Source organism: Odocoileus virginianus, chromosome 11 (assembly GCF_023699985.2).
Source record: "Odocoileus virginianus isolate 20LAN1187 ecotype Illinois chromosome 11, Ovbor_1.2, whole genome shotgun sequence".
In the NCBI taxonomy this organism is placed as follows: domain Eukaryota; kingdom Metazoa; phylum Chordata; class Mammalia; order Artiodactyla; family Cervidae; genus Odocoileus; species Odocoileus virginianus.
Window position 1 is genome coordinate 28,423,893 of NC_069684.1, and position 25,740 is coordinate 28,449,632.

At 52.0% G+C, this 25,740-nt stretch overlaps 1 protein-coding gene across 1 annotated transcript; it reads right to left on the reverse strand.

Moving 5' to 3' along the window:
• Positions 1–673: 673 nt before the first annotated feature.
• On the reverse strand, positions 674–25,327 carry SSU72 (SSU72 homolog, RNA polymerase II CTD phosphatase). Its single transcript, XM_020873762.2, has 5 exons — positions 24,994–25,327; positions 15,394–15,537; positions 3,243–3,382; positions 2,388–2,506; positions 674–1,193 (listed from the first exon to the last, which is right to left on the reverse strand). The coding sequence occupies exons 1-5, from the start codon at positions 25,071–25,073 to the stop codon at positions 1,092–1,094; spliced, it is 585 nt and encodes a 194-aa protein (XP_020729421.2). The 5' UTR covers positions 25,074–25,327; the 3' UTR covers positions 674–1,091.
• Positions 25,328–25,740: the final 413 nt, after the last annotated feature.

The following is a 25,740-nucleotide window of genomic DNA, read 5'->3' on the forward strand; positions in this document are numbered from 1 at the left end:
CCGGGGCGATCCTGGAGCGGCCCGGGCTTCCTTCCGCTCTCCTCCTCCCCACTTCTCAGCTGGAGGCCCCTCCTCCCCGCCGCCCGGGGTCGCGGGGTGAGGGTCTGCGGACCGGCTGGTCGGCACCCAGCCCACTATGGCAAGAGGCTGCCTTCAGTGGAGGGGCTGCAGGGCGGCTGCCAGCTAGATCACTCCAGAGCCATGGCCACACGGCCCAACGACCGAGCTCAAAAAGGGCCAAAGAATCCCCCGTTGCGGGGGGAGGGGGGGGGCGGTGCAGGGCCAGCTTCAGCTCCAGCTCTCCTTAGGAAAGTCAGAGGCCTGATCTGGCTGCCCCATTATGCTGGAGGAGGAGGAGGGGGCCCTGCGCCAACCTGTCATCTGCAGCCCAGAACAGCACTACTTACACAGGACCACTCCCCCCACCCCCGCCCCCCAACTCCCTGCCCAGCTTCCTGCAGGAACTCAAGATTTTCCACTGCTGCAGAAATCAGGAGGGCTCACCAGAACAGTGGTCCCAAACCCCCGGGGCAGAGGCTATATTCCAGGGGCAGGGGCTTGTGAACAGGAAGCCCTCTGGATGGTGCCAGGGAACTCCCCGTGACCCACATGCCTGGGACTGTTGTCTAAGTGCCCTAACTGGAGGGCCAGGCAACTCAGGATGAAGCCAAGGTGACCATCAACATCTATTTATTGGACAATGGCAGGTTCTTTCCCAAAAAGTACAGCCTGTTGCTTTATTCAAGGATTTGTACATTCCAGCCAGTTAGGGTAGCCAGGAAAGGGATGCTCAGTGAGAAGCGGATGTCTTGGGGGTCATGTGCTATGAACCGTTTTGTGTTTTTTTTTTTTCAGTTAAAGAAAAACTTAATCAAGATCCCACTCCTAAGTGAAAGTGGGATGGGAAAAACTTGATTGTGATCTGGCATGTATGTATCTTCTCATTTCATATGTACAGTTTATTGGGTACTGCTACCGTCCACCGGCAGAATACCTAAAGGTAAAAACAAATATCAGGGAGGAAAAAGTATTAACAAAAGGAAGTTCAAAAAGATGGCTTCAAGCGGGTGGTGCCCAGGTGCCGGGCGGGCTCAGTAGAAGCAGACAGTGTGCAGGAAGGTCCTGCCGCTCTTCTCCTCGAACTCCTGCAGCAGCTCGTCAATCTCATTCTCCATGTCCTCTGTGTGCTGGATCTGGAGTGGACAAGAGACCCGCCTTGAGCCGCTGTGCTGTGAGGGGAACCTGCCAGGGACAGGGACACAGAGCAGCAGCAGCCAGAGGCCAGCCTCTGAGCTCAAGCAAACACACACTTTAGACACTCGCCGCTGCGCTGTCCCCACAAATGGCAGACCCAACCTGCCCGCTGTCTCTCCGCGAGGAAGCCCGAAGGCCGTCCTGTGCACAGCAGGTTGCCTGCCAGCTGCCACTAGTGTCTCCCAGCTGAAGCCCACTGTGCATGCAGATGTGGTGAGATGGTCCCTGGTGGAGAACCACTGCCTTGGAAGGAGGAGGCATGACCAGGGGCAGCCCTGGGGTGGCCTGGGGCTGGCCTAAGGCAAAGGCAGCTTGGTGCCCTAGTCTCAGCCTGCAAGCACTGCCTCTCCTCTGCAAGCTCTCACAAGCATGAACCAAGTGGGTGTCATGTGTGCTATTTCTAGGAAGTGTCATCCCCTTCAGCCCTTTCTCTTGCATGATGGCCAGATCATAAGTGCAACGGCTGGAGCTTCAGCAGCCACCCTGGACCATGTGACACAATGGGAACAGAAGTTGTGCTGGGCACAGTAACAAGAGAGCAGGGGCCTGGGCCCCTCACACAGCAAACACATTCACGCCTGCCTGTCTATACTTCTTGGTTAAGCCACTTGTTTTCCTCATTTTCCAAACACTCAGTTAGCTGGCCTAAATGCAGAAACCACGGGTGAAGGCAAGACAAAGCATAGCAGTTTCTCCTTGGATGGGTTCTTTTGCACCTCTAAGAGGAAATGTCTCGCTCTGAGCACAGCTACACAGCAGCCATGAAAGAATCTGAGGTTTCCTGTAGAAGGGAGGATGTCCAGGCCACTTGCGGAGGGCCAGATGTCTGGAATGATAAGCCCAGAGGAAGAAGAGGACCAGCGCCCTTTAAACACCATATCTGGGGCCCCCAAGCTTCGGTAGGTGTTGGGGTACTGGCAGGAGGCCTGTGTCCATGGAACCAGCCCCTGGTGAGGTGCTCTCTACTGCAACTGATCAGTTGCAGTAAAATGCTCAGAGGGGGATTCTCTAGCCAGAACCAATTTGCTGACCCTCATACCTTTGGAAATAACCTCAACATGAACTGAGTGGCTCATCAGTTTCCTGCTGAAGCCCTGGTGTGCAGGAAGCAGCCGGGGCAGGCCGATACTCACACACTGGCAGAGCTCACAGATGAGGAATGCCCCCAGCGTGGCTTCCTCGTGGTTGTCCTGGATGTCCACGTTGATCACGTGCACGGGCTGGCAGGTCTCCTGCTCCCTGGAATTCAGATCTGACCATAACAGAAGGACAGAAGTAAGAGGCTTTGGAATCAGAGGGCAGAAGGGTCTGTGATACCCAACTGCCCTGGCCTCTGGGGACTACAATTAAGGACCCACATCACACATCTAAACAGGCTGCACACTCCCTGCCACCCTGGAGCCTCATGCCAAACACAGCTGTGCTGGGAGGAAAGCTTGTGCTCAAGTGGGATCCCTAGCTGCTTGGTCACACTCACAAACACCAACCAGCCTACTGTGCAGGGGGCAGTAACAATGCCCTCATTCGCGAAGGACCAGGCCCTGGTTCCTCTGCACCAAAAAGACCCTTAACGCACATGATGCTGTCACCAGCATGGGTGGTTTTGCCCCTATGAACATAATCATCCAGAAGGCTACCATCTCCTGTCCAGGGCCACAAAGGTCAAGGATCCTCTGTTCACCTCTGTGTGGCCTCACCCAACCTCCCCTGCTCGCAGGAGCCCACAGACACATGGACTCTTTAGGACCCCATGGACTGTAGCCTGCCGGACTCCTCCATCCATGGGATTCTCCAGGCAAGAGTACTGGAGTGGGTTGCCATGCCCTCCTCCAGGGACAGACACCAGGAATCCTTAATCAGCCCTGGGTCAGGACCAGGGACTGCCCACAGGAGCTGGGATGCATCAGAAGCACTGGATATACAGCAGGGTGGAGGGTGTGGCCTAGGTCAGCTCCACAGTGCAGGGGCTGGCCCTGGGGCTGGCTCACCTTCCACCACCTGGTCGTACACTCGCTCTTCACAGGTGAGGATCAAGTCAAACAGGTCTTTGCAGTTCTGGAACCTTTCTGGCCGGGGCTTGATCCTCTTATTTCTGTCCAGCATGTGTAAAATGCCGTTCTGCGTATAGCTGAGTACTCGAATTAAGGAACTTTCGATAAAGACCCTTGTCATTAAGTGCAGCAGCCCCACACCCCAGCGAGCTCAGCACCCCAGGCAGAGCCACCTCCCCAGCAGGAGCATCAGGGTGGTGCAGGTACAGGGTGGGGGTGGTAGAGGGTGGCGCGCAAAATGTGCTACAGTCCCCGGAGAGGCCAAGTCAGGTGGGGGTGAGTGCCCCCAGCTCAGTGTCTGGACACACGCCCCTCAGTGTACCAGGCTGCCTTTAGAATCACACCTTTCCAGAAAGCAGACCAAGTGTCTACAGCCTTCTCTTCTGTGTCCCCCAGATCACAGACAGAACCCCTGCCCCGTGAATTGGAAGTGCGGAAGTCAAGTCCCTAATGGCTTCTTTTGTCCTACAGCATCTTGGCCAGCGCCGCCATGAACTGCAGCCCTTCAGCAAAGACTGAGCTCACATGGACACCCAAGTCTGGCTCAGTCACTGCAGTGAGGAGATCCAGAAACCCACCCAACAAAGGACACGTCAGTGGCAAGCAGTGTGTCCAGGAGAGAGAAGCCTTGGGTTAACTGAGGGCAGAGTCAAGGAGGCCCAGGCCCAGGTCCCTCAGAGCTTGGATAGGCCACACAGATCTCACAGTCAGGGTCTGTGCCAAGCAGGTGGCCCCAAGCTGGAGATGCCTCCCCAGGGATCCACACAGGGCCCCACCCAAAGGCCGATAGCTGTGTCCTTGGCCCCACGGGAGGGCTCACCACTCCAAAGATAGGGCCTGTAGTCTCTAAGGGTCATAGTGTGGAAGAAGCATGTCACCCACTCTACTCAGGGACACAGATTAGCTGATTTAGGAACTCTGAGTGGTACATTTACTGTCTTTCCCAGATTTTAAATTAAGATAATTTATTTAAACAAGCTCATATTACTCAAAACACATTTCCTACCATCCTGGATGGTGAAAACTACCTTTAACATGTATTTAGTTTTTACTTGAAAAGATACCTGTTAGTGGGGAGGGGGGGTGGGGGGGTGTTTTTGGCTCTGGCCATTTTCTAGAAGAGTGTAATGACTGTGGCACCACACTCTGGCCTGCTTCCCTGGCTGCCCGCTGCGATTTTGCTGCCACACCGAGGTCAGCCTTCCCAGAACCCGGTCTTTTGGACGCCTGGCACCCATGTCCAGGGAACATGGGCCAGCCTGGCATCCATGTCCCATGGAACACAGGCCAGGGAGGCCCTATGTGGGGCAGACTGGTGGAGAAGGCGCCTATATCACCACGCTGGCTGAAACCTGCTGCCAGGCAGCCCAGCTTCGGAGGACACCGAGACTCACAGTAACAACCACAAGAAGGCCACGAGGCACTCAGGGAGCTGCTCATCAGGGTTCCCAGCAGCCCTGCAAAGCCCCTCCTCCTTTCCTCAACCCTCAGGTATTCACAGAGATGACCTAACAGATGAAATTCAGGTGCTGTAACTAAGGAGAAAGGGCTGAGTTGAGAGGTCAAACCCGCTCCCTGGCCAGTGCAACAGGAGAGGGGTAATGGTGGCCTCTGGGGCTATTATCCAGCAAATTTCTGAGATGCAAGGCCCAGGCCATGCTGGGCAGGACCAAGGCCAGCATGTGCTTGAAGCCCTTGAGGCTGAAACTGCAAACCACCGGATTCACAGGGACCCAACTGAACTCCCACTTCACACATGGGGGAAAGGAAAAGTGGGAAACAGGACAGGAAGAGTCGTCTGCCACCAAGATGAAGCCTTTATTAGGGTCTGGCTTCTGCGGGAAGGCCCACCCATCCGGGGTCTGACCAGGCGGGAAGGACGTGTTAAGCCCCACAGATCCTCAGGTGGCCAGTGGTGACCCTGGGCCCAGGTGCAATGGTGAGCCTGGCTGAGCATAGTGGGTCAAGGGTCAGCTGACTCGCCAAGGCAGGGAGCCTCCTAGAGGAAGGGAAGTTGGCTGGGACCTCCCCTGGAGCCCACACACTTGTCAGAAACTAACCCCTTGATGGGTGTGGAAAGTGAAAGTGGCTCAGTCTTGTCCGACTCTTTGCAACCCCGTGGACTATACAGTCCATGGAATTCTCCAGGCCAGAATACTGGAGTGGGTAGCCTTTCCCTTCTCCAGGGGATCTTCCCAACCCAGGGATCGAACACAGGTCTCCCACATTACAGGTGGATTTTTTACCAACTGAAATATGAGGGAAATCCAAGAAGGCTCAAAAGTCCAATTCAGGTGAACAGAGGCCCTGGTGGGTGCAGGCAGAGAATGCAGCGTCCAGGCTCCCACCCCGACTCCAGCTCCACCCCATTCCAGGGGTGGCGGCCATGCATCCCCAGCTCCTTGTCCTTCAGACAGCGCATCCCAACTACTCTCACCTGGGGCTGGTGAAGGATGACTGGGGTGCCTCCCCTGCTGTGTGATCGGTGGCATCTTGGGGCGGGGGCTGGGGGGTGGTCCTGGGGGAAGACAGGAGGGTCTGCCTCCTGCCAAGGGAAGCACAAGTACAGAGGATGGTTTTGAGACACTCGAGGGTCTCAGCCATTGAAAGACACATACCCTGTTGTCAGAAGAGATGTGCTCTTTAACAGCTTCTCCATGAACAACCATGGGTCACTAAAACAACCCCATGGAGGAGCGCCTGGTTCAGGAAGGGGTCCTCAGGGACTGTCCTGACAGTGCAATAAAACACAGCAGGCACAGGGTGGCTCATCTCCAAAGTTCAAGAGCAAAAGGAAAAAAAAAGAGCAAAAGGCAGGCACACTGATGAGTTGGAGACACACCCGTGGGCACCATGGGCTGGCCTGAAGGCCGCCTGCTAGGGAAGCCACACCTGCTCATGACTGGAAGGTCCAGGGCCTCCGGCTTGTTCTAGGCCAAGGTAGCTTTTCAGAAGTGAGGTTTGGCCCTTACACGTGTCCTCGGCTCACAAAACAGGTTCAGTTGAATGTTTTTGCCTCAACAGCAATTCTCAGAGAAATGGGTCTCAACAGTCCACCTGGCAACCATGACAGACAGACATCCATGGGCAGCACCTTACTGAGCCCTCAGCAGTGTGAAGCAGCCGACCCTGTAGAATGCAAGCACGTGGCTGCTCCTGCCTCCTCAGGAGCGGGGGGCGGGGGGGGGGGGTCGGCTCAGCTGTGCAGAGATTCCCATCAGACGAGGGCCCAGGGGGGTGGGCCGGGCAGACACAGAGCAGGGCCCTGGCACACAGCCCATGCTGGGAGCTGGGGGTCCAAGCAGAGATGTGCCCATGAAGGCAGATAGCTGAGGGTGGGGTGGGGGTGGGGGATGAGCAAAAGTGAAAGTGTTAGTTGCTCAGCTGTGTCCAACTCTTTGCGACCTCATGGACTGTAGCCCACCAGACTCCGCTGTCCATGGAACACTCCAGGCCAGATGCACGAGGCAGACAAAGAGATTCCAGGGAGGGTAGAGACACGAGAAGAACCCCAAGTTGGGGTTAGATGCTCCCCTGAAGGGTATGGGTTTAAGAGTGGAGCCTGGACCCCATGTCCCCACTTAGCCCAGAGGCCCGCCAGGGTCTGGCTTCCCCAGGGATGGAAACACTTCCCAGGTGAGAAACACTTCCTAGGAGGTGAGACAGCTCAGTTTGGATTCCTACAAACATTACCCAGTGCACAAGACGGAGACAAACCCAGGAAAAGCAGAGCTCAGAACACTGAGAAGAGAAGCAGGGTCTCCGGGAACAGAAAGAACCCTAAGGAGAAAGGTGGAGGGCCAGGGCGGTGCAGCTCAACACCAGTCAGAAAGGGGCCTCAGGACAATACTGTCCACCACCAATGTTCACTCCCCACAAGCAGGCTCTGGAGCCCAGCTCTGACCACACACTGAGGGCTTTTGGATTGGGCAGGTGGGGCAACTTGGGCAGGTCCCAGTCTGACTACCGTGATGGGAGCTTCACCAAGGATGTCTCGGTCTGACCACCATGATGGGAGCTTTGCCAAGAGAGGACACCCTTGTCCAAGCTGCGACCCGGACGCTGACCTGTTAGAGCCTGAGGACATCCTGGCCCATCTACATCAGGACCTCTGCTTCTGCACACCACCAGGCCAAACCTGTGATTTCCTGTTTCGGGGCTGAGCCTGGGATGTGAACCCTGATCCTTTGGCTGGGCTTGCCAGGTGGGCTGTGACCCCAGAGGACACTCAGTCCAGGCATCCTCCTACCTGACACGACTTCCAGTTCTGAGCTCATTCCAACTTTAACGGAAGCTGCAAAACCCCTCACATAGGGGCCCAATGCTTCTGGGGAAGGTACTTGAAGGCAGGCACCAGCCTCCAGCTGCGGAGCTCAGGCACTCGCTGCCCCGGACAGGTGACAACTGGCCGGCCACGCCCTGGGCAAGAGCTGAGGCTTCTGCAAACCCTGCTGGGCCAAGCACAGCACCAAGGTCAGCAGGACCTTGTACCCCTGGAAGCCCACAGTAACCTCCCAACTCCAAGTTCAGCAGTCTGGATCTCTGGTAAGCTGCCATGCTCTCTTCTCTGCTGATTCAAGAGGGTCAAGATTACCCTCAGACCCCTTCCGGTCCTGAGGGAGGCAGCCAGGAGCCCCTTCCCTGCACATGATGCCTCCAGGCACAGAGGGATGGCCAGCTCAGCAGGGAAATGAACTTTCCACCCCATCTGGGAACAATTCAATCATTTCACTCAAATTTTAGCCTCATTACATAGCGACAACCTTGCCACCTTCACTTCGGCCAACCCTTGCCCATGGCTTCCCCATGCCACTTACAATCTGCTGTCACAACAACCCCAGGGTTTTGTGTCAAAGCCACTGGCCTGGTAAGGCCCTGTAAAAAAAACACAAACCCAAGAAGCACAGGTGCTGGCAACTGCAGGGCAGGCTGGGCCCAACCCTGTCTCCACGGGACCATTTGTGACAACCACACGCTTGTTAAACAGTCACGTCCCCAGATAGAAGACTTCAGATCACAATGGGTGTCTCACACACACATGCTGCAAACGGGACACCCTGGAGGACAGCACAGGGCAACACGGGAAGTGTAACTGTGCCATTTTTAGAAACAGGTATTATGTAGAAAAAGGATAAAAATCAGAAAAGCAAACTCTTGGACAGAGAGAGTGCTCCAAACAGCTGGAGGCCACAGGGACAAGAGGGGACCACCCGAGGGGACTGGGCCTGGGCCGGCGGGGCTACAGGAAGCCGGGAAAGGGCAGGGTAGACAGAAGCAGAGACCCGGCCACAACTCCCCAAACTGCAACTTGGGAGCATAGCCGTTGTTGTTGGGCCAAAGTCAGTAAAGAATGGACTGGAAAGCAGCAAATACATTTCATTTGTAATCATGTCCTACATGTAACCAGCTGCACACTATTCACAGGCCTGGGCTCCAGGGCACTGTTGCCCCCATCCCCTGCACGCACGCACACACACACACACACACACACACACACACACACGGAACTCGGCCTGGGCTCGCAGGTGGGGGTCTGATCAACCAGCACTGGCCCCAGCGCTCCCTGGATGGGCACAGCATCTGAGGGGCTCCATGCGCCTGGCCACCTCCGCATGGGTCCTGGTGGGGTGAGAAACCACCATATCTCTTCTTCATAGGAAACACTGCCACCCGCCCCCCCTCCCAAATGATGTTAAAAACAAAACTGGGCCAGAAGAACAGACTGCGACCCTCAGTGTAACTGGAAGGATCCATGAGGTCAAAGGTCAGGGACTCATTCTTAAGTCAGCCTGAAAGGAACAGGTGGCAAGCTTATCGTTAAACCAGAGCTGGTATCAGCAGACTTTTAAACGAGGTCAACCACTATCCAAATCAGGTAAAAGGCTACATTCATTTGAGAGAAAGCTCAAGAAAATAGAACTTTAAAAAAATAAATTAGCTGGATAAATAAAAATGCAATGGGGAATATATCTTTTAGTCTTAGTGTTTTGTTTTAAATAGAAACATATCTGTACCCCAGCTATCTGTGTGCAACATCATAGAAATGTTAAACTCGAGACAAAAGAGAAAGCTTGAGCCCTAGGTTGGAGAATTTTAGTGATAATTAACTTATTTTTTAAAAACTTTTTGAGCAAAAAATCCTCAGATGATGAATTAAGTCTACAAACATCAAATCACTTCTACACAGAATGGTTGGTTCGAAAACAGAAGAGATCCCAAGCACTATACAGTGGGTGAGGGCAGGGACATGTGATGACACTCCAGGAGCTGCTCTTCTGGCCATCCACCACCACCCACCCTCCCAGCAGCACCGGGCAGGAGATCTGCCCCGAAACACTTCGAGTTCAAGGAGAAGTAAAATGACCCCCTCCCTCACTGAAATTCCAGTTACTGTTTGAAGTAGAAACAGCCCCAAGCCCAGGATGGCCTCTGACCCAAACGCCCCCAACTGAGCCCGCACAGAGAGGGTTGAGCTTGGCCCTTGAGACAATGCAATCGGCATGAGAAAATGAACTGTCTGGATAAGAAGAGGGTTGGGGGCTGATCCCAGACACCAGTGGTCACTGCAAACCAACCCACCTGTGCCCAGCAGGGCTCCCCTTGGGGACCTGTGGGAGCAGCCAGGGTCCGGAGGTGTCTGGGAAGCATGGCAGCCAAGGGAAGAAGGGCCGTGAGCCCCAAGGGCAGGACAGAAGCTGAAAGGAGGCCACGGGAGGAGAGGTGCTGCCCCATGTTCCCTGGTACCTATGGGACCCTAACCCAAAAGTGGCCCGGCAGAGCCTGTCCCAATAGGTCTCCTGCTTTTTTTGGAGGTTACAGTGACAGCATGTGTCCTGACAGGGCAGCTATGCCCCTCAACATGAGTCAGGGAGATGCTCCACTAAGTGGTCACAGAGAAGGGTTCCATGCCAGAGAAAAGCCCTCCCTGAGAGCACCTGTGACACCCCTCAACCTCCACCTGCTCCTGGAGCAGACATGTGCTCCAAAGATACCCTGGACAGGTCCCTCACTTCAGAGGATGGCGTTGGGAAGGTACAGGTTCACCTGTGGACAAGGGATGTGAGGCCAGTGGAGGGAGCACCTGCTGGCAACACAGCGCTGGCCTGAGACTTCAGGCATGCTCTCCCCCCCAGTCCACATCACCTTGAGGAGGGATCAGTGCTGGAGAGGACATAGCTACACCAGCACCCCAGCTCAGGGCTTCCTCAGGAGACTGCCCCCACCAAGGTCAGAAGCCATGTCCACCGTGCTCACACAGTGCTGGGGCCCAGGCCCACACCCACCCTCAGCATGGCCCATCCAGCCCTCTCCCACACCTCCTGCTCCTTGCAGCCCCAGGCCCAGCCCCAGGGTGGGGGGTAGAACACACTGCTGATGCCTACCCAGCCCCCACCTCACACCCGTCATAGCTCACTGGGATTCCCAGCCAGCCAGCCCTCCGACTGGTCACAGGTTACCTGGAGTTCAGATTCCAGATGCAAGTCAAGTGCCACTAGGAGTAGACCAGAAGCTGACTGTGCTCCCTCCCCCTGGAGAGCCCTGATGACCCCTCACCTGCTGTGGATGCAGGAGGCACCCTCTCCCCTTGGCACCCAGTCCGCCTCTTCACAGAAAAGCGCTGAGCAGCAGCAGGAGGGTTTCTCTTGGGCCTTGGGGCTGGGGCAGCAGGGCCGGGCTGCAGCTCCTGTGGCCGAGTCAGCCCTTCCTCCCCAGGGGCTGGGGATAGGCCAGGGCTCCGGGAACGGGTGGCAGTTGGGGGGTGGTGCAGCTGCTGTGTGTCATCATGAGAACACACTCAGCCCACCGTTGTCAGGGGGATGCCCTCCACACACAGGTGTGAGCAAGGCCAAGAGCAGATGGCTCTAGACCGGGATGGTCTCAGGGTCCAAGAAGGCTGGGGCACTCCTGGAACATGCCCTGAGGACTGCTCAGCACAAGCTGTCACATGGAACTTGCTTGTGTTGAAAAAAATATTCATCAGGGTAACTGTAGCTGCCCTGCAATGAGCACCTGGCCAGCCCTGGAGGGAGCTCCCAAAGCCACTGAGCTGCCGAGTGCCTGTCCCACTGCTGCCCAGGGCTAGCGGCAGGCACTCTGGCACCGAGGCCTGCAATGGCCTCACCACCCTGGACACCAGGCAGAGAGAAAACACTGGTGTGGGCCACGGTGTCACCTAGTCTACACACCTGCTGCAGGGACCAGGCCTGAGGCTCCGTATTCACTCGGAAGGGACCCAGCTGGCCATTCAACTTGGGGCATCATCTGGCAGACGAGAGAGCTACTCTTCTGGCCTCATCTATCTTAAGGCCATAATTTTTATTTTAAGCATGAGTGCTTTTTTGAAACCCAACAGCTTAAGCATCAGCAAAACTGGATCAGAATTTCCCTGGGCGCCAGTGTCTGGCTTAGGAACACGCTCCCATGTTAAACAGACACCATTTTCAAATACCACTTGAGACCACAGCTGCCAACCAGGATGAAATGAGATGGGGCCAGACAGGCAAGTTTGTGTCCAGGCAGGTACAGGGCCAGGGAAGGTGACCAGGGACTGTGAGCAAGGTGGGCAGGCGGGACATGCCGACAGTGGGAGCCCGAAGGAGCCTGGGCTTCAGGTGCAGAGAGCATCTCCAGGGCAAGGGCCAGGAGCTGGGCAGCCACCCCTCCACACCCCTCTCCCCGAGCACAGCACGAGAAGGTGGTTAAGAGTCTGAGAGACCACAAGAATAAGGTTCTGGAAAAGCCTAGGGGCCTTGGAACAGGACGGAACTGCTGTGTCCACTAACCTCGAACCCAGGATGGAGTCCTGGAGGCTGTGGGATTTACAGTCTTAGAAATCACCTTTATTTTTATCTTTTAGCCCAAGATAACAAAAAGTACACAGTGGAGAAGTGAGTGTAAACATAAATCTAAGGCCTAAAAAACAATGAAACTGAGAAGATGAAAATGAATTGTTAAAAAAAATCTAAACCCCAAAGGTAATTAAATTACAAAAGATCCACAAGATAAACTGGGCAAGTCTGCTAGATACAGCTAAACAGGCAGCCTCCAGCTCTGAAGACAAGTTGGAATCTGGGAATGTGTTATAGTTACACTAGCACTTCAGCTCACCATTTGGGGAGCAAAGTGGTCACACATATTAGAAATCACATTAACTGCATTTATAGCCACACATTTCCGTGCTAAAACACGTGGTTTTTTAATTCACAAAGCAATTACTTGAAACATATATATAGAGATGACCCTCTAAGGAGCCCTAAGGAGCCCCAAGGACCCCACCTGCCTCTCCTTTCTGAGCAGCCCCTCCCATGACTGGGCCCATGGACCCTGTTCATCAGGTCGCAGGCAGGCCATCCTTACACTTAGAAGAAAACCACTTCTCTCTCCCCAAAGGTGGCCAGCAGGCTGACGCTAAGCCACAGAGTCCACACAGCTGATGCTGGGAGCTAGGGAGGAAGTGCAGTTGTGGAAACTGGCTCTGGCAGGAAACGAAAACCTGGATGCCTCCACCAACTTGATCCCAGAGCCACATTAAAGCCCCACATGGAACACCAAGTTTGCAGTGGGTCTGTTTCCAAAAGGACTCCAAGGCAGAGGGGGTAAAGAAATTAAGGTCAAGGGGGAATTTGCACTTAAGGCCAGCTGAGTACCCACTAAAACTTGTACAAACTTCAGGTGTCAGGCAGAAGCCAGCTGCTACAGACCCAAGTCATATGACCTGATGGGTAGGGGTGGGCCAGAGGCTGTGGGGGCTTCCTGGGGTAAGAACCTTCTCTGTCTGCTGGTTCTACAATCCTAGGACCCACACACTTGGAAGTGGATGGACCTCCTTATGGTTAAGGACAGGTCCCACCTTAGAGGCGTCCATGTCTGGGAGGGTGAGGTGAACCTAGACTTCCTGCACTACCGAAGACACCTCACCAGGTGTCTGGCTCTACTGAATGGCTGAGCGACATTCAACAGGTGCTCTTGTCACACCTGTCGCCAGAGGCTCAAAGCAGGCAGGCCCCCAACCCCACTCTTGTTTGTGAACAGAAGACCAGAATCAAAACCTCTACTTCTAGCCAAGTAATTAACATCACTGAGGGCTCAAGAACCACAGGGTCCTCAGCCCTCTCTTGTCCCCACCAGCACCTTGGTCTCAACTCCCGCCTCTGCCCAATGACTGGCTTTTCTCTCCCCTGAAAATCTGAACATTTACTGAATGTTGGTTTACATCTTACAGTATTTTCCTAGCTTTTCATTGCAAATTACAAGAACCACCACTTCTGCAACAGTCCCGGCATTCATGCTACAGTCCTGGGTTTTCAGCTAGTCTGCTGTGTCCCAAACACGTGGGGACATGGGATTCCCAGTCCCACTTGTGATCACCAACCCGCCCAAGTCAGCAGACCCTCACCCTGCCATTCCGTTTATGCATGGAGGCCTCAGATTCCCCACACTCCTCCTTTAAAGGTCAAAGGCTGACTTAGGAAGAGCCAAGCACTGCATGTCTTGCCCCTTCCCACCCCAGCTAGGTGGCAGAAATCCCACCCAAGTGAAGATAGTTAACCAATGGTCCCTCCCAGAGCCTCATGAGGGTGCCGACAGGGCAGTCAATGGGTGTGACTGCCAACAGCAAAGACAGCTGTCCCCTGGACACTCCTGGGGGCAGAGTCCTGTGCAGCTGCCCTGGAGGAGCATCTGAGCACTCAAGAGGCTGGCCCCTGCCCCTTCGTCTCAAGCCACCAGGGGCACACACACACCTCCAGATTTGGTCTTGTTTGAATGCTTATTCCCAGAGAGCGCTCTGATGTGAGAGAACCTGAGTTACAGTAATGAAGGGAGCACAAGTGCACTACTACCTGTTTCATTTCTCTTGTTGAGTTTAAGAGCTTTTAAAATATGAATGGTGCTAACTGAACAATAATCTTCAAAAACAGACAAGGTCTCAAGATAAGCTAACAACACGGAGTGTTTGCGGTGCAAGTACCAAAAGCGTGGAGTCGGGCTCCCAGCTCCGCCCTGGGGCAAGGCCAGGGAGGCTCTCACCGCTCAGACCTCAGGGACGAGTCTCTACCAGAGCCCGTCACCACCACGGAGGCCAGGACACACCTGGGAGCTCGCCGGAAGTGCTCCCAACTGTTTCTAATGTGGGTTCTGGGGCTGAGAAGGGGACGTGGGGCAGGTGCACTGGGGGGGCCCTAGGGACTGTGCAGAGAGTGAGTCCCAGACCCAGGCATCAGTGCCTGGCCTAAGTGCTGACAAGAAACACCTGTTTCTGCCCTGATGCGTCCACCCGATGTTCCCCCTGCAACTGGGAAGGAGCAGGTGCAGTGACTGGGCATGCAGCAACCGCCTGCATCCAGCGCTTTTGCTGGAATGGCCTCTGGGGTCCCTTGCACCTAACTAATTTACAGGTGTACAGAGGACACTTGTAGTTATTAAGACTGCAAGGGTGCCAACGTGAAGACAGCTTTCCACATGGCGTCTACACTCCTTCACTTGGAACAAGTCTGGGCTCTACCCCGAGAATCACCATCACTTGAGGTAATGCGAGGAAGCCCAGGAACCTAAAGCACTCGGGGTGAACCTGAAGGCCCTGGCCAAAACCCAGCCAGCAAGGACGGCCTTGCCGCCCGCAGCCTGTGGTCATGTGCACAAGAACCTGGTGGGTCTCAGGGAGCAGACCCAGTCTGCTTTGTGCCTTCCTGCAATGAGATGCTCTCAGATTACCTGCTTCTAACATGCTTCCTCTGCAGCCAACGCGGCCCTCTTGTGATCTCCAGACCACCACCAGGGTGGGAGGCACCCCTGTGGACCAGGGCATACCCGCACGCACACCTACCTGCAGTGCGCGAAGCCACGGGGTTCGGGCTCCCACCTTCCTCACCTAAGCTGCTCTAACACCGCACCAGAACCTTAACCGACTGTGTCCACGTGGTGTCCAACCCCTGGACTGTCCCTTAAGCACAGAGACAGAAACCCAGTGACCCCGCACACCTCGCAAGGGCCGCCGCATCCCCCGCCTCACAGGTGCCCCTGAGGGGTGCCTACAGGTGACACGTGCCAGAGACAAGCCCTCGGGGTTAAAGGGCAACCACTGGGATGCAGTTCTTTGTCTTTCCTAAGGAGATCGTTGTACATCTGGTCATATGTGGTTTTGAAATCATAAACGTTTGGTTTGTCGGGTGCTGGTCCTGGAAGCTTCACGTGAGTTCCTGTTCCGAAGGACCGGACGCTGAATCCTCGTTTGCTGAAAGACACAAAAGGACAGAGAATCACAGTTGGATTAAACAAGACAGAAAATGCTAAAAGGGAATAGGAAATGGATTTGAACAATTATACCATTCTCAGAAAAAATGTTCCTCAGTTTTTTTTTTTTTGATGTGAACCATTTTTAAAATTTTTTTGATTTTGCTACATTATCATTTCTGTTTTACCTTTTGGATTCTTGGCCATGAGGCATGTGGGATCGAAGCTCCCCTGACCAGGGACTGAACACACATCCCCTGCATTGGAAGGTGAAGTCTCAGCCACTGGACCACCAGGGAAGTCCCTCCATTTTTAAGTATTTTATACTCAAATTTTAAAAAATCCTGCAGCACATTACACAAGCTAGATGAAGCCAATCCAAGCACAAGATAAGAATTAATGAATTCTGGGGAACGAGGCAGGTATCTGTGAAAGGCAAGGGCAGACACACAGTTGAACGAAGATTCACCTAGAAAACCCTGTTTCTGATTGTTGTGTGACTTTTAAAAGGAAATTGTTTGCCCAGGTTCCCAGCTGCCCTGATGCTGGCTTCCCAGGACCTAGACAGAGGCCCCAGAGCCCCCAGGGTAGGAGAAGCACCCCCACAATGGCCTCCTGCCTCAAGGCAACACCTGTGAGTCCTGAAGACAAGGGGACGGCTGAGTGTCTCCTGATAAATGGTCAGGCAGGCAGCACCCACAAGCCGCACATGGCACCCACGTGGCCCCATGGCTGTCCTCACTCTAGGGGCTCTGCTGCAGACCCCGTGTCCTCTCAAACTCACAGGCTGGGAGTGCTCAAAGTGTCTGCGTCAAACAGCCCACTCACCCTAACCTTGTGTTCACACACTACTGCACGTCCGTGTGGATGCGTCCCTGCCCACCGACTTGGTAGCTGACCCCAGGACTGGCAGCACTGATGTCCTCCTCACAGTGCTGTGGGCTCTGCAGCCGCCTCTCAATGTCTCAAGCTTTTTTGTACAAGCTTTTTTGTACATTTTATTGTAACTCAGGGGTCTGGCTGCTTCTGGAGGGATTTTTGGTTGTCACAACGGGAGGCCCACGGAGGAGCCAGTGCATCTGGACACTCGAGGCCCAGCACCCAGAGAAGTGCCAGCCTGCGGTCCTTCCCCCACCACGTGGGCACCCTTGCCGGTCGCTCTCTGCTGAAAGGTGGACAGAGGAAAAAAACCTCACTGGGCTGTGGTGCCCATGGGGCGAGACCCACGGTCCCTTCCCACTAGACACAGCACTTCCAGAAGCCCAGTTGAGTCACTGTTCTCCCAGAGAAGCAGGAAGGACCTGCAGGTCACTCAGGGGTGCCACTGTGCAGATGAGGGGTCCAGGGGCACAGCCACCATGCTTGGCACCACAGAGCACCATGGGCATATGTTTGAAAAGCATCTCATCAGGTCTCTGTCAAACACCTCGCCCGAGCCCTCTGAGGTTGGTAAAAGCCGAGCCCTGTCCTTCCACCCCTAGAAGGCCCAAGCTGTGCCCCCACCCATGCCCTGGATGTTGCCCATGATGGAGAACATGGACGACAGCAGAGATGACTGAGCATACAGGGCCATGGCCACTTGAGATGTAAATAGACCTCAAAGAAGGGTGGCTGGGATGCAAGGGCCCCCAGCAGATGCCCGCAGACCATGGCACCAGTATCTGAACCCATTTCCTCAGCAGGTCAGAAATGTACAATAGAAGAAATGTTTTCTGTCAGAGCACCAACAAGCTGGGGATGAAGGTCTCCTTGACAACAGCCCAGGAGCCACTCCCTCCCAACATGGTGACAGAGATGGGTCACAGTCATGACCCCACAGGAGAACAGAGCAGGGGCCATGCTGGTCTTGCTGGCTTCACGGTGGCCTCTACTCCACAATAACTGCCCAAAACAATCACTGTATCCTCATAGAGCCAACTCTCCCCATCCTGGAAATACCCTGGAGTCAACAGGTCCACCAGGGAGGGATGTGTGCTATGAAAAAACACGCACCCACAGAAACACAGTCCCCAGGGAGTTGGGGCTGAGTCCAGCTCCCAAAGAGAGAGCCTAAGGTGTGACACCATCAGGAGGCAAGCCAGGGGGCTGCGTGAGCACAGCTGTTGGACAACCATCTAGGACCACCCTGGGTCTGTCCCAAAGTCGCACAGGTGTGCACAGGATCTGGGGAGAAAGGTCTGTCCTTTGGTGGCAGCCCTGATTCTTTTAAACAAGTCATCTGAGATCAAATAATGATAAATTAATTATGGAAGAGTGCCTGTGAGGTCAGAGTAAGAAACCATGGTTAAGCCCATTTCTCTCAGCTACCTATCTACGAAGTTGGCTCCAAAAGGGGTCCCCAAAATCATTCTGGGAAACAATGGAGAAATAAAACATTTCCCAACAAAGGTACGTGAAAGATTCATTTAGACACAGCTCCTCCATCACTCTTTAAAAAAAAAAAAGTATCTCTATATCTCAGTCATTTCCTTGTGGTCATTCTTTTGAAATATTTATCCGTTATTAAAGAACTTATTTACATGAGCCTAACTCTTAAATCTGGGGCTTCCCTAGTGGCTCAGATGGTAAAGAGTCTGCCTGCAATGCAGGAGACCTGGGTTTGATCCCTGGGTCTGGAAGATCCCCTGAAGGAGGGCATGGCAACCCACTTCAGTGTTCTTGCCTGGAGAATTCCTTGGACAGAGTAGCCTGGCGGGCTCACAGAGCTGCAGAGTCAGACACGACTGAGCGACTAACACAACTCTTATATCTAAGTTCAAATTTGTTAAAACGGGTCCAGGTACAACTACTCTTGAAAGACATTTATGAAATACAGTAAACAAACCTTAATTAAGCCCGGCAGCAGTGAAAGAGATTATTAAAACCCCAATGGCTGAGGTTTTAAGGAAAACAATGACCATTTCTACTGGTGGTTAAGTCTGTCCTAACACCTTGATCCAGGAGTATTTTCTGGAGCTTGCTATGTGCTGGGATTCAGCAGCGATCAAGAGACCCAAACCCCCTCCTCAGATACTCTGGGAGCATGGCATAAAGGGACCCTCCAGGACCCAGGTGGCGGGAAGCACAGGTACAGCAAAGCCGTGGCACAGGGGTGACAGGAGAGTGGAAAACAGGGTGCCCTGGGGGCCCCGGCACACACTGTACCTGTAATGCAGACCCCAAATAGGACCCCAGGACGTGTCAGGTTGGGGCAGGGCAGGGCTGCCACTGAAAAGCTGCCCACAGGGTTTCCAGGAGATGGAGAGGCCCCAGCACAGGGTCTCTTGTGCCCACCTACTCTGTTACTGCTGGGGCAGCAAGTATGAGCTGCCTGGGTGGGTCACCTGCTGTTTTCCTCTCCTATCACAGGGAGTCTGAGGTTGGAGTTAGGGCCCAAAGGAAACACTGTCCATATGCTAAAAGTAAACTACCCCAAAGATAATCTAGGCTAATCTTTCAGTCGGCTGACTCCCACCAGGGTGTCTCAGAGGATGCCTGCTGGTGTCTGAAGGCTAGATGCCGCTCTCCCCACTAGACTATCCGGCCGGTGGGGGGCGGGGGTGCCAGCTGTGCCCTCTCCTTGCTGCCTCCCCAACTGCCTGAACAGTTAGTTACCCAAACATATTTAAAAGTAAAATGAAACCCCAAAAAACAGGAATTCACTGGCAGAAGAATTTAAACCACACACACAAAAAAAGAAACTCAGCTTGTTCTTCCCCCAACAAAATGTTCACAAGTGGCAGAAAGGCTAGTTAGCAACAGAAGTGCTATCTCTTCTAAGCTCCCGTAGCTGACAACACAGCTTGTGTGACTGTGCACAGTGACAACGTGTTTCTTACATAAAAGGACTGAGCGCTATAAAAGTATTCCTGACAACCAAAAAGCTTTGACTCAAGGGCCAATTATTTCGTATGTTAAGTAAATCTTCCAGACAAGTTTTTATCAAACTTGTTTTTATAAAGGTATCAAAAAACTATCACTATCTGAGACATATACTTTAATTATGTTAAATATTAAGATATAAAAATGTTAAGTTAGAAAAAAAGATTATAGTATCATATAAAATGTTGAATTTTGGGAAACAGAATTGTTTCAACTATAATCCTGATATCTAAAGGTAAAATAATAAGTTAAAATGAACACTGATCATGAAAACACACAAATTATCAGCATAGGTTATGGGTTATGGTATTTCCCCTATTTTCTGTAGTGTACTTATTAACCTAATTCAAAACATTATTTTGGCTAAGACTGAAATCCTAGACCACTGCCAAACTTCTGAAAGTACGACCTGTCTCTAAGTAGGACACAATGTGCTTACAATCATGTCACCTTTAGTACAGGTAAAATCATCCATGACTTAGTCAGCCTAGTTTCTAGCTACACAATGACCCCATGTTTACTCAACACAAATCAACTGCTCACACACCATCACACTTCCAATGTCTGCCTGCAATTTCACTGTGGAACAGCTGCAAGCTTGAGATCAACTTCCTGAAATGTTAACATTCCAGTTAAGGTTGATGTCACTACTAGCAAAACACTTCTCAATAAATGTTTTCTAGGATTTATTTTATTCCTACCATCCCACAAGGTCAAGGAGAAACCAAGAGGCTTCTCAGCATGAGGTCACCGTGCACAGAGCTTGTGACAGACATAAATCATTTTCCGCACGAGAGCTCCTGCTTGGATGTCCCTGCTCCAGGCCGGCTCTTCCTCCACCCTGGCTTTTCGAAGGTCAACTTGCTCTTCTGGTCACTGCTGGCCTCCCCAGTGTGGGGGCCAGCACAGAGTAGGTTCTCAAGATCTAAACTTGAGTTGTCCCAGCCCCAACACTGCACTAAGCACCATTTATGACAGTGAACCCGCCCAACTATCTTCCCTTCTCTGGGCTTGGACCTGTTCTCACCTATATAAGGTTGGTGATGATCCTTAAGGCAGGAAAAATGTTTTAGCTGCTGAAGCTGATACTATGCTTGGTTTACCCAGTTTCGTTTCAATGTTAAGAACCAAACAGAAATCTACCTTCTTCCAACCAATCCTTCTGGTCTTAGTTCTGCCCCCTGAAGACAAAAAGCAAAACACAATGCAACGTCCCTTAAGATCTATGAAGGCATATGTGTCCCCTTGTAGGCACCTCTTCTGCCATCCTTAAAGACACAATTTCAAATCCTTCCACCTCCCCAAATGGTCTCCAGTTCACCTTCACCAAGTGTACCCAGAAAGGAAATATAAAAAATGAAGCCCAAGGGGCCTGGGGCAGAGCTAACCATCCCTCCCTGGTTTAGGACAAGACAAGGGAGAGTTCAGCACCATCATGGAGAGTGTGCTGTGTCAAGTGGCCCAGGGTTCAGATCCCAGGTACCCCTGGGAGAAGAGGTCTGAGCACCTCCATCCCACTGTGGTTGGGGCCGCACACTCCACTGAGGACACTGAGAGTTGAGCACCCCACCGCAGATCAGAGAGAGTATCACAGGGCCTCAGGTGCCTACTGTATCCCCACACCCCGGATCTTTCTCCAGCCCCTCAGATGTTACTTGTCCATCAGACTGGAGCCCCGTGTCCAGATCCTTGCTGTTACTCACCAGCTGGGGCTTCTGGCTCTGGGTCTTACCCCCTCACCTGTGTCGTGTGGACATCTTAAGAGTTGTGAGGATGAAATGACATGTGCATTTGTAAAGTACTTGGCACAGAGGAGCTCAAAGAGATGACTCTAACCTTCTTTCTTCCACATTTGAAGCCTGTCTGCTTATCTTCCCCAAATCACAATACCCAGGAAGTTACGATTGAAAACAGACTGAGAATTCACTTCAGTAGGTTTTACAAATCTTTAAAATTTGCTTTTAATTACTACAATTAAAAATATAGCTTCCAAAAATCAACATGCCCCTTAACATCCAGAGATAGTTTGGAACAAAAAAGTAATTTAATTGGCACCAAAGGGACATCTTAATCTGCAGAGTACAAAGAATAGGAGGCTCTGTAGAAACAAACAGTCTTCCTACACTCCTTTTAAAAACCTAAAGAATTCCCAGGACTAGTATTTCAAAAATTTAGTCTCAAAAGATCAAAAATGATTACCCTAGGGAAATTATGGCTAGCTCTAGAAAATGCCAACCTTTGTTAACACTTGTATTCAACATGTCAGAAAAATACAGCCTGAGCTGATTTTCAACAGGGCGAAAAAACTGGATTTCAGTAGTAAACAATCTAGCATGCATTTGTTTGGTCTGACAGTTAAGACTCCATGTTCCCGATGCGGGGGGCCAGGGTTGATCCCTGGTCAAGGAACTAGATCCCACATGCTGCAACTGAGACCCAGAGTAGCCTAAAAAAACCTATATTCCCTTTGACAGTTCATTCCAGAAGTTTTCCTAAGCATAGTTTTATGCAGTTGTAACCAAACTGCAAATGCAATTTTCCTGTTTTCACTATCATACTTTTTTGTTGGCCATGCCAAGGCAGTAGGACCTTAGTTCCCTCAGCAGGGATGGAACCTGTACCCACTGCACTGGAAGTGCGGAATCTTAACCACTGCTGCACCAGGGAGTCCCTTATCATGTCATTTTTTTTTTCATTTATTTTTATCAGTTGGAGGCTAATTACTTTACAATATTGTAGTGGTTTTTGTCATACATTGACATGAATCAGCCATGTATCATGTCAATACTTTTCACAATCATCTTTAAGATCTATGTCTCATGTCTCTAAATCTACAAGCTCTCCTGCTTGTAACAAGTCATCATATACATTATTTAAAGATGCTATTAAACCTTGTAAATTATCCAAATGGAGATAATACCATAGTTTCAAAAGTGAAAAATGACATGAAAATTTGTTCAACCTCAATAGCAATTTTAAAACTAAAGAAAAGGCAAGGTTCTTATTTTGCCCCAGCAGCATGAAAAGATGTAAATAACGTCCATATTGTGAGGAAATGGGGAGTTCTGTAAATAGGCACTTTTCTGGAAAGCAGTCTGGCAGAATGTATGAAAATGCAAAATATGCCTACCTTTTGACTCAGCAAGTCTACCTCCAGCAATTTATGGAAAGGAAATAACTAGAAAAGTGTACAGAGACATGAATGGCACAAGAATTTGGATATTATAAAACTGAGAAACAACCCCACGTCTGTCACTGGGATGATTACCAAAGTGACTACTGCACAGGATTGCTTGCGTACTCAATCACGGTTTTGAAACCACTGCCATTACTCAATCTGAACAGATATGTTTAAATCCAATATACTAAAATAAAAGCAGAAATGAACATTGAAATTAAACTACGTTCACATCCTGTGGAGAGATTACAGAACAGTATTTTGATCTCTCTTAAGTGTGTGTATGTATATACAAAAAACATCCAGAAAGAAGAATGTACACTGAAACGGTACTTCGAGTGATTCTTATCTTCTCCATCTTATACAGCAAGGACGTTTTGCAACATGTAAACACAATTATTTTAAAAAGGAAGACAGTCCCCCAAATGTAAACAACTTAGGAATTAAGATTCATGTCTAAGATAACTTCACACTGATGACGTAAATAATGTATGTTACTCTAAACTTACCTCCTTTGGCCCTCATTCTTGATTAAATTTGAAAGACAGTAAAATGGGTAAAAGTACACAAGCATTCCTACTTGGTGATTATCTGCAGGGGCTCTTCACCCTCCTTTCCACAGGAGCACCAAGGCTATACCAGCTACTTCAAACTAAGGAAGGGCTTGTATTTTTGCAGTGACTGAGGCCTATTAGCTAGGCAAAACTTTAGAAACGATTTAACAAATTTGCCAGAGGAAATTCAAAAACACCTCCTTTCGTTAAGATTCCATCCCAACTTTGTCATGCAGAGAAGAGCTTAAATAAAGGATCCAGAACCAGCCAGAGCCAGCAGAATGAGGTGGTCTCCAGGTCACTTGTTATTCTAACTGAAGATATTAAATTTCACTTTTCTTGAATAATTTTCCAGGAATGTGAACTTTGCAGTCTTTCCTTTATATTTACCACTAAACTATACATATTTTAGTGACTCTGAACAGATATACTCAGTTTGGGGATCAGATGAAGCACACTGTAATCCTCAGACTTTCCAAATTTTAAAACTTTAATTAAAAAAATTCTAGTTCAGAAACAAATTCCACATTAATTTGTTAGGTTCCCAGCATACCAACTCGACCAAAAAAAACACATTAACTGAATACTGTGGATAGTGTGGTAGACGTTAGGGAAGAATTAAACTCTTAACTAGCAGATCATGGGACACCTGGTATGTCCAGCTTCATAAAGAATGAGGGGTGCAGGAAAACTCTGATTTCACTGGGAGAGTCAAAGCTGACTGCCACGGTAGGGGAAGCGAGGCATGGCTGTCCTTTAATGTCCAAGTAAGCAAACTTCGGGAGAAAAGCAATTTCAACTTTGTTTTACTATCAAAGTTGACATGTACACCTAACTTTTAACTGTAACACAAGGGGTCAATCTCACATTCTGTGAAGTGCTTTTGAACGAAAAAAACTATCAAATGGGAATAAACTTTAATTAAACGTACACAACAGAGTCGCAAAAAGGGAGTTACCACTGAAATATAAACTAAACGCGTGAAACCAAATTCACGTGTGGTTCAGAAATTGTCGACTGGAGATTTTCCAAAGGAGAAAGGAATTCTTTGCATGAGACTTGAAAAATGTAAACAGGAGTAAACACACAAATGCATTAAAACAGGCCACTTTCGTGTTTTTAACGACTTGTTCTATCCTGAGGTTCTGTTGTGCAAGTTTTCCACGTTTGATACCAGGCGACACGCCCTGGACAGAGCCGGCCTGTCCTCTCGTGGACCCTAAGCTTCGGCTTGAAACTTACCACCTCACTGCAGAGCATTTAAAGGAGGTCACTGTTTTCAGATATAAATGTGAGTACTAAGGAGACACGAACAGCATAAGCCTTTCAGGTTTACTAGCAGCTTTTGAGGTTCCCGTGACCCGGAAACATTTCGGCTCACATTCTGAATTTTTCGTGACGCTAGGTACATATGGGGGAAACCGGACGGACCGCGCTTTCTCGAGTCCTCGCAGCACACGGGCCCGGAGCCAGTGAGCCCGGACGCGGCGCGGCCTCTACGGCCGTCCTTCGGGAGCCGCCACGTACCGCCCGCCTGAGAACCCGGGATGCCCAGCACCGGTCGGTGAGAACCGGGGCTGGTAACCGCCGTCACCCAGAACTGGTCGGGAAGCCGGGATTGCCCGGCACGGGTCAGTCCGAGCCCAGGATCCGGGGCCGCCGCCCAGCATGGACCGGGAAGGGCCGGGGCCAGCAACTGCGGCCGCCACCACCCAACACGGTCCAGGAACCTGGACCGCCCAGCGCGGGCCGGCTAGGTCCGAGACTAGGAACCAGGACTGCTCATCACGGGCCGGAGCCGGAAGGACGGCCTGTCGGCCGGCGTCCGTGGGGCGCGCTGGACCAAGGCGGAGGCCCCAACTACCTGAGGATGTTGTGCGCCTCCATGCTCCGGTTCTGGTTGCTCGAGCACACCACCGCCACCCGCAGTGGCGACGACGGCATGGCGGCAGCCGCACAGTCTGCGACTCCCGCTTCAGAACTCCCACCCAGCCGCGCCGCTTCCGCGCGAGCAAGATGGCGGCCTCCACGCCCGGAAGTAATGACGTGAAAGCGGGGGCGCCGGGACGTAGCGCGTCTGGACGCGCGGCGGGGGCGTATGTGCGGCGTCCCTGCGGCCTCCCCAGACCGCCCCAGACCGCTGGGCCGCGGACCGAGGGAGGCCCCACCCCCTGGGTGCCTGGCTGGCCGGCGAGCGCACAACCGCTTCTAGCTTGAGGGCCAGGGCCCGCACTCGACAAGGGAGCAGCCTGGCGCCTCGAACTGACGTCCTGACGTCGCAAGCCGCCGTCGCCGGGACTGACGCGAGAGGCGTCGCGCCGGCAAAAGTGACGTCACGCGCGCCCTCGCCGTCGCCGGGAGTGGCGTACGAGGCGTCGCGGCAGCTGGGACGTACGTTGAAGGTTGCTGGTCTCCGCCGGCTTCTCTCCCTAGCGTGAAGTCAGCCCCTGTTGTTTTCACACCTATCGCCCGAGCCGCCGTGCCTCCAGCTCTCTAGGCCGAGCCCCGTGCCCCTTGGATGACTACCCCAGCCTCTTACTAGCCTCTCGCAAACACCAGCGCGTGGGTGTCCTCTGAAAACCCTGCAAAGTTTGACATTTAAGTGAAGTTG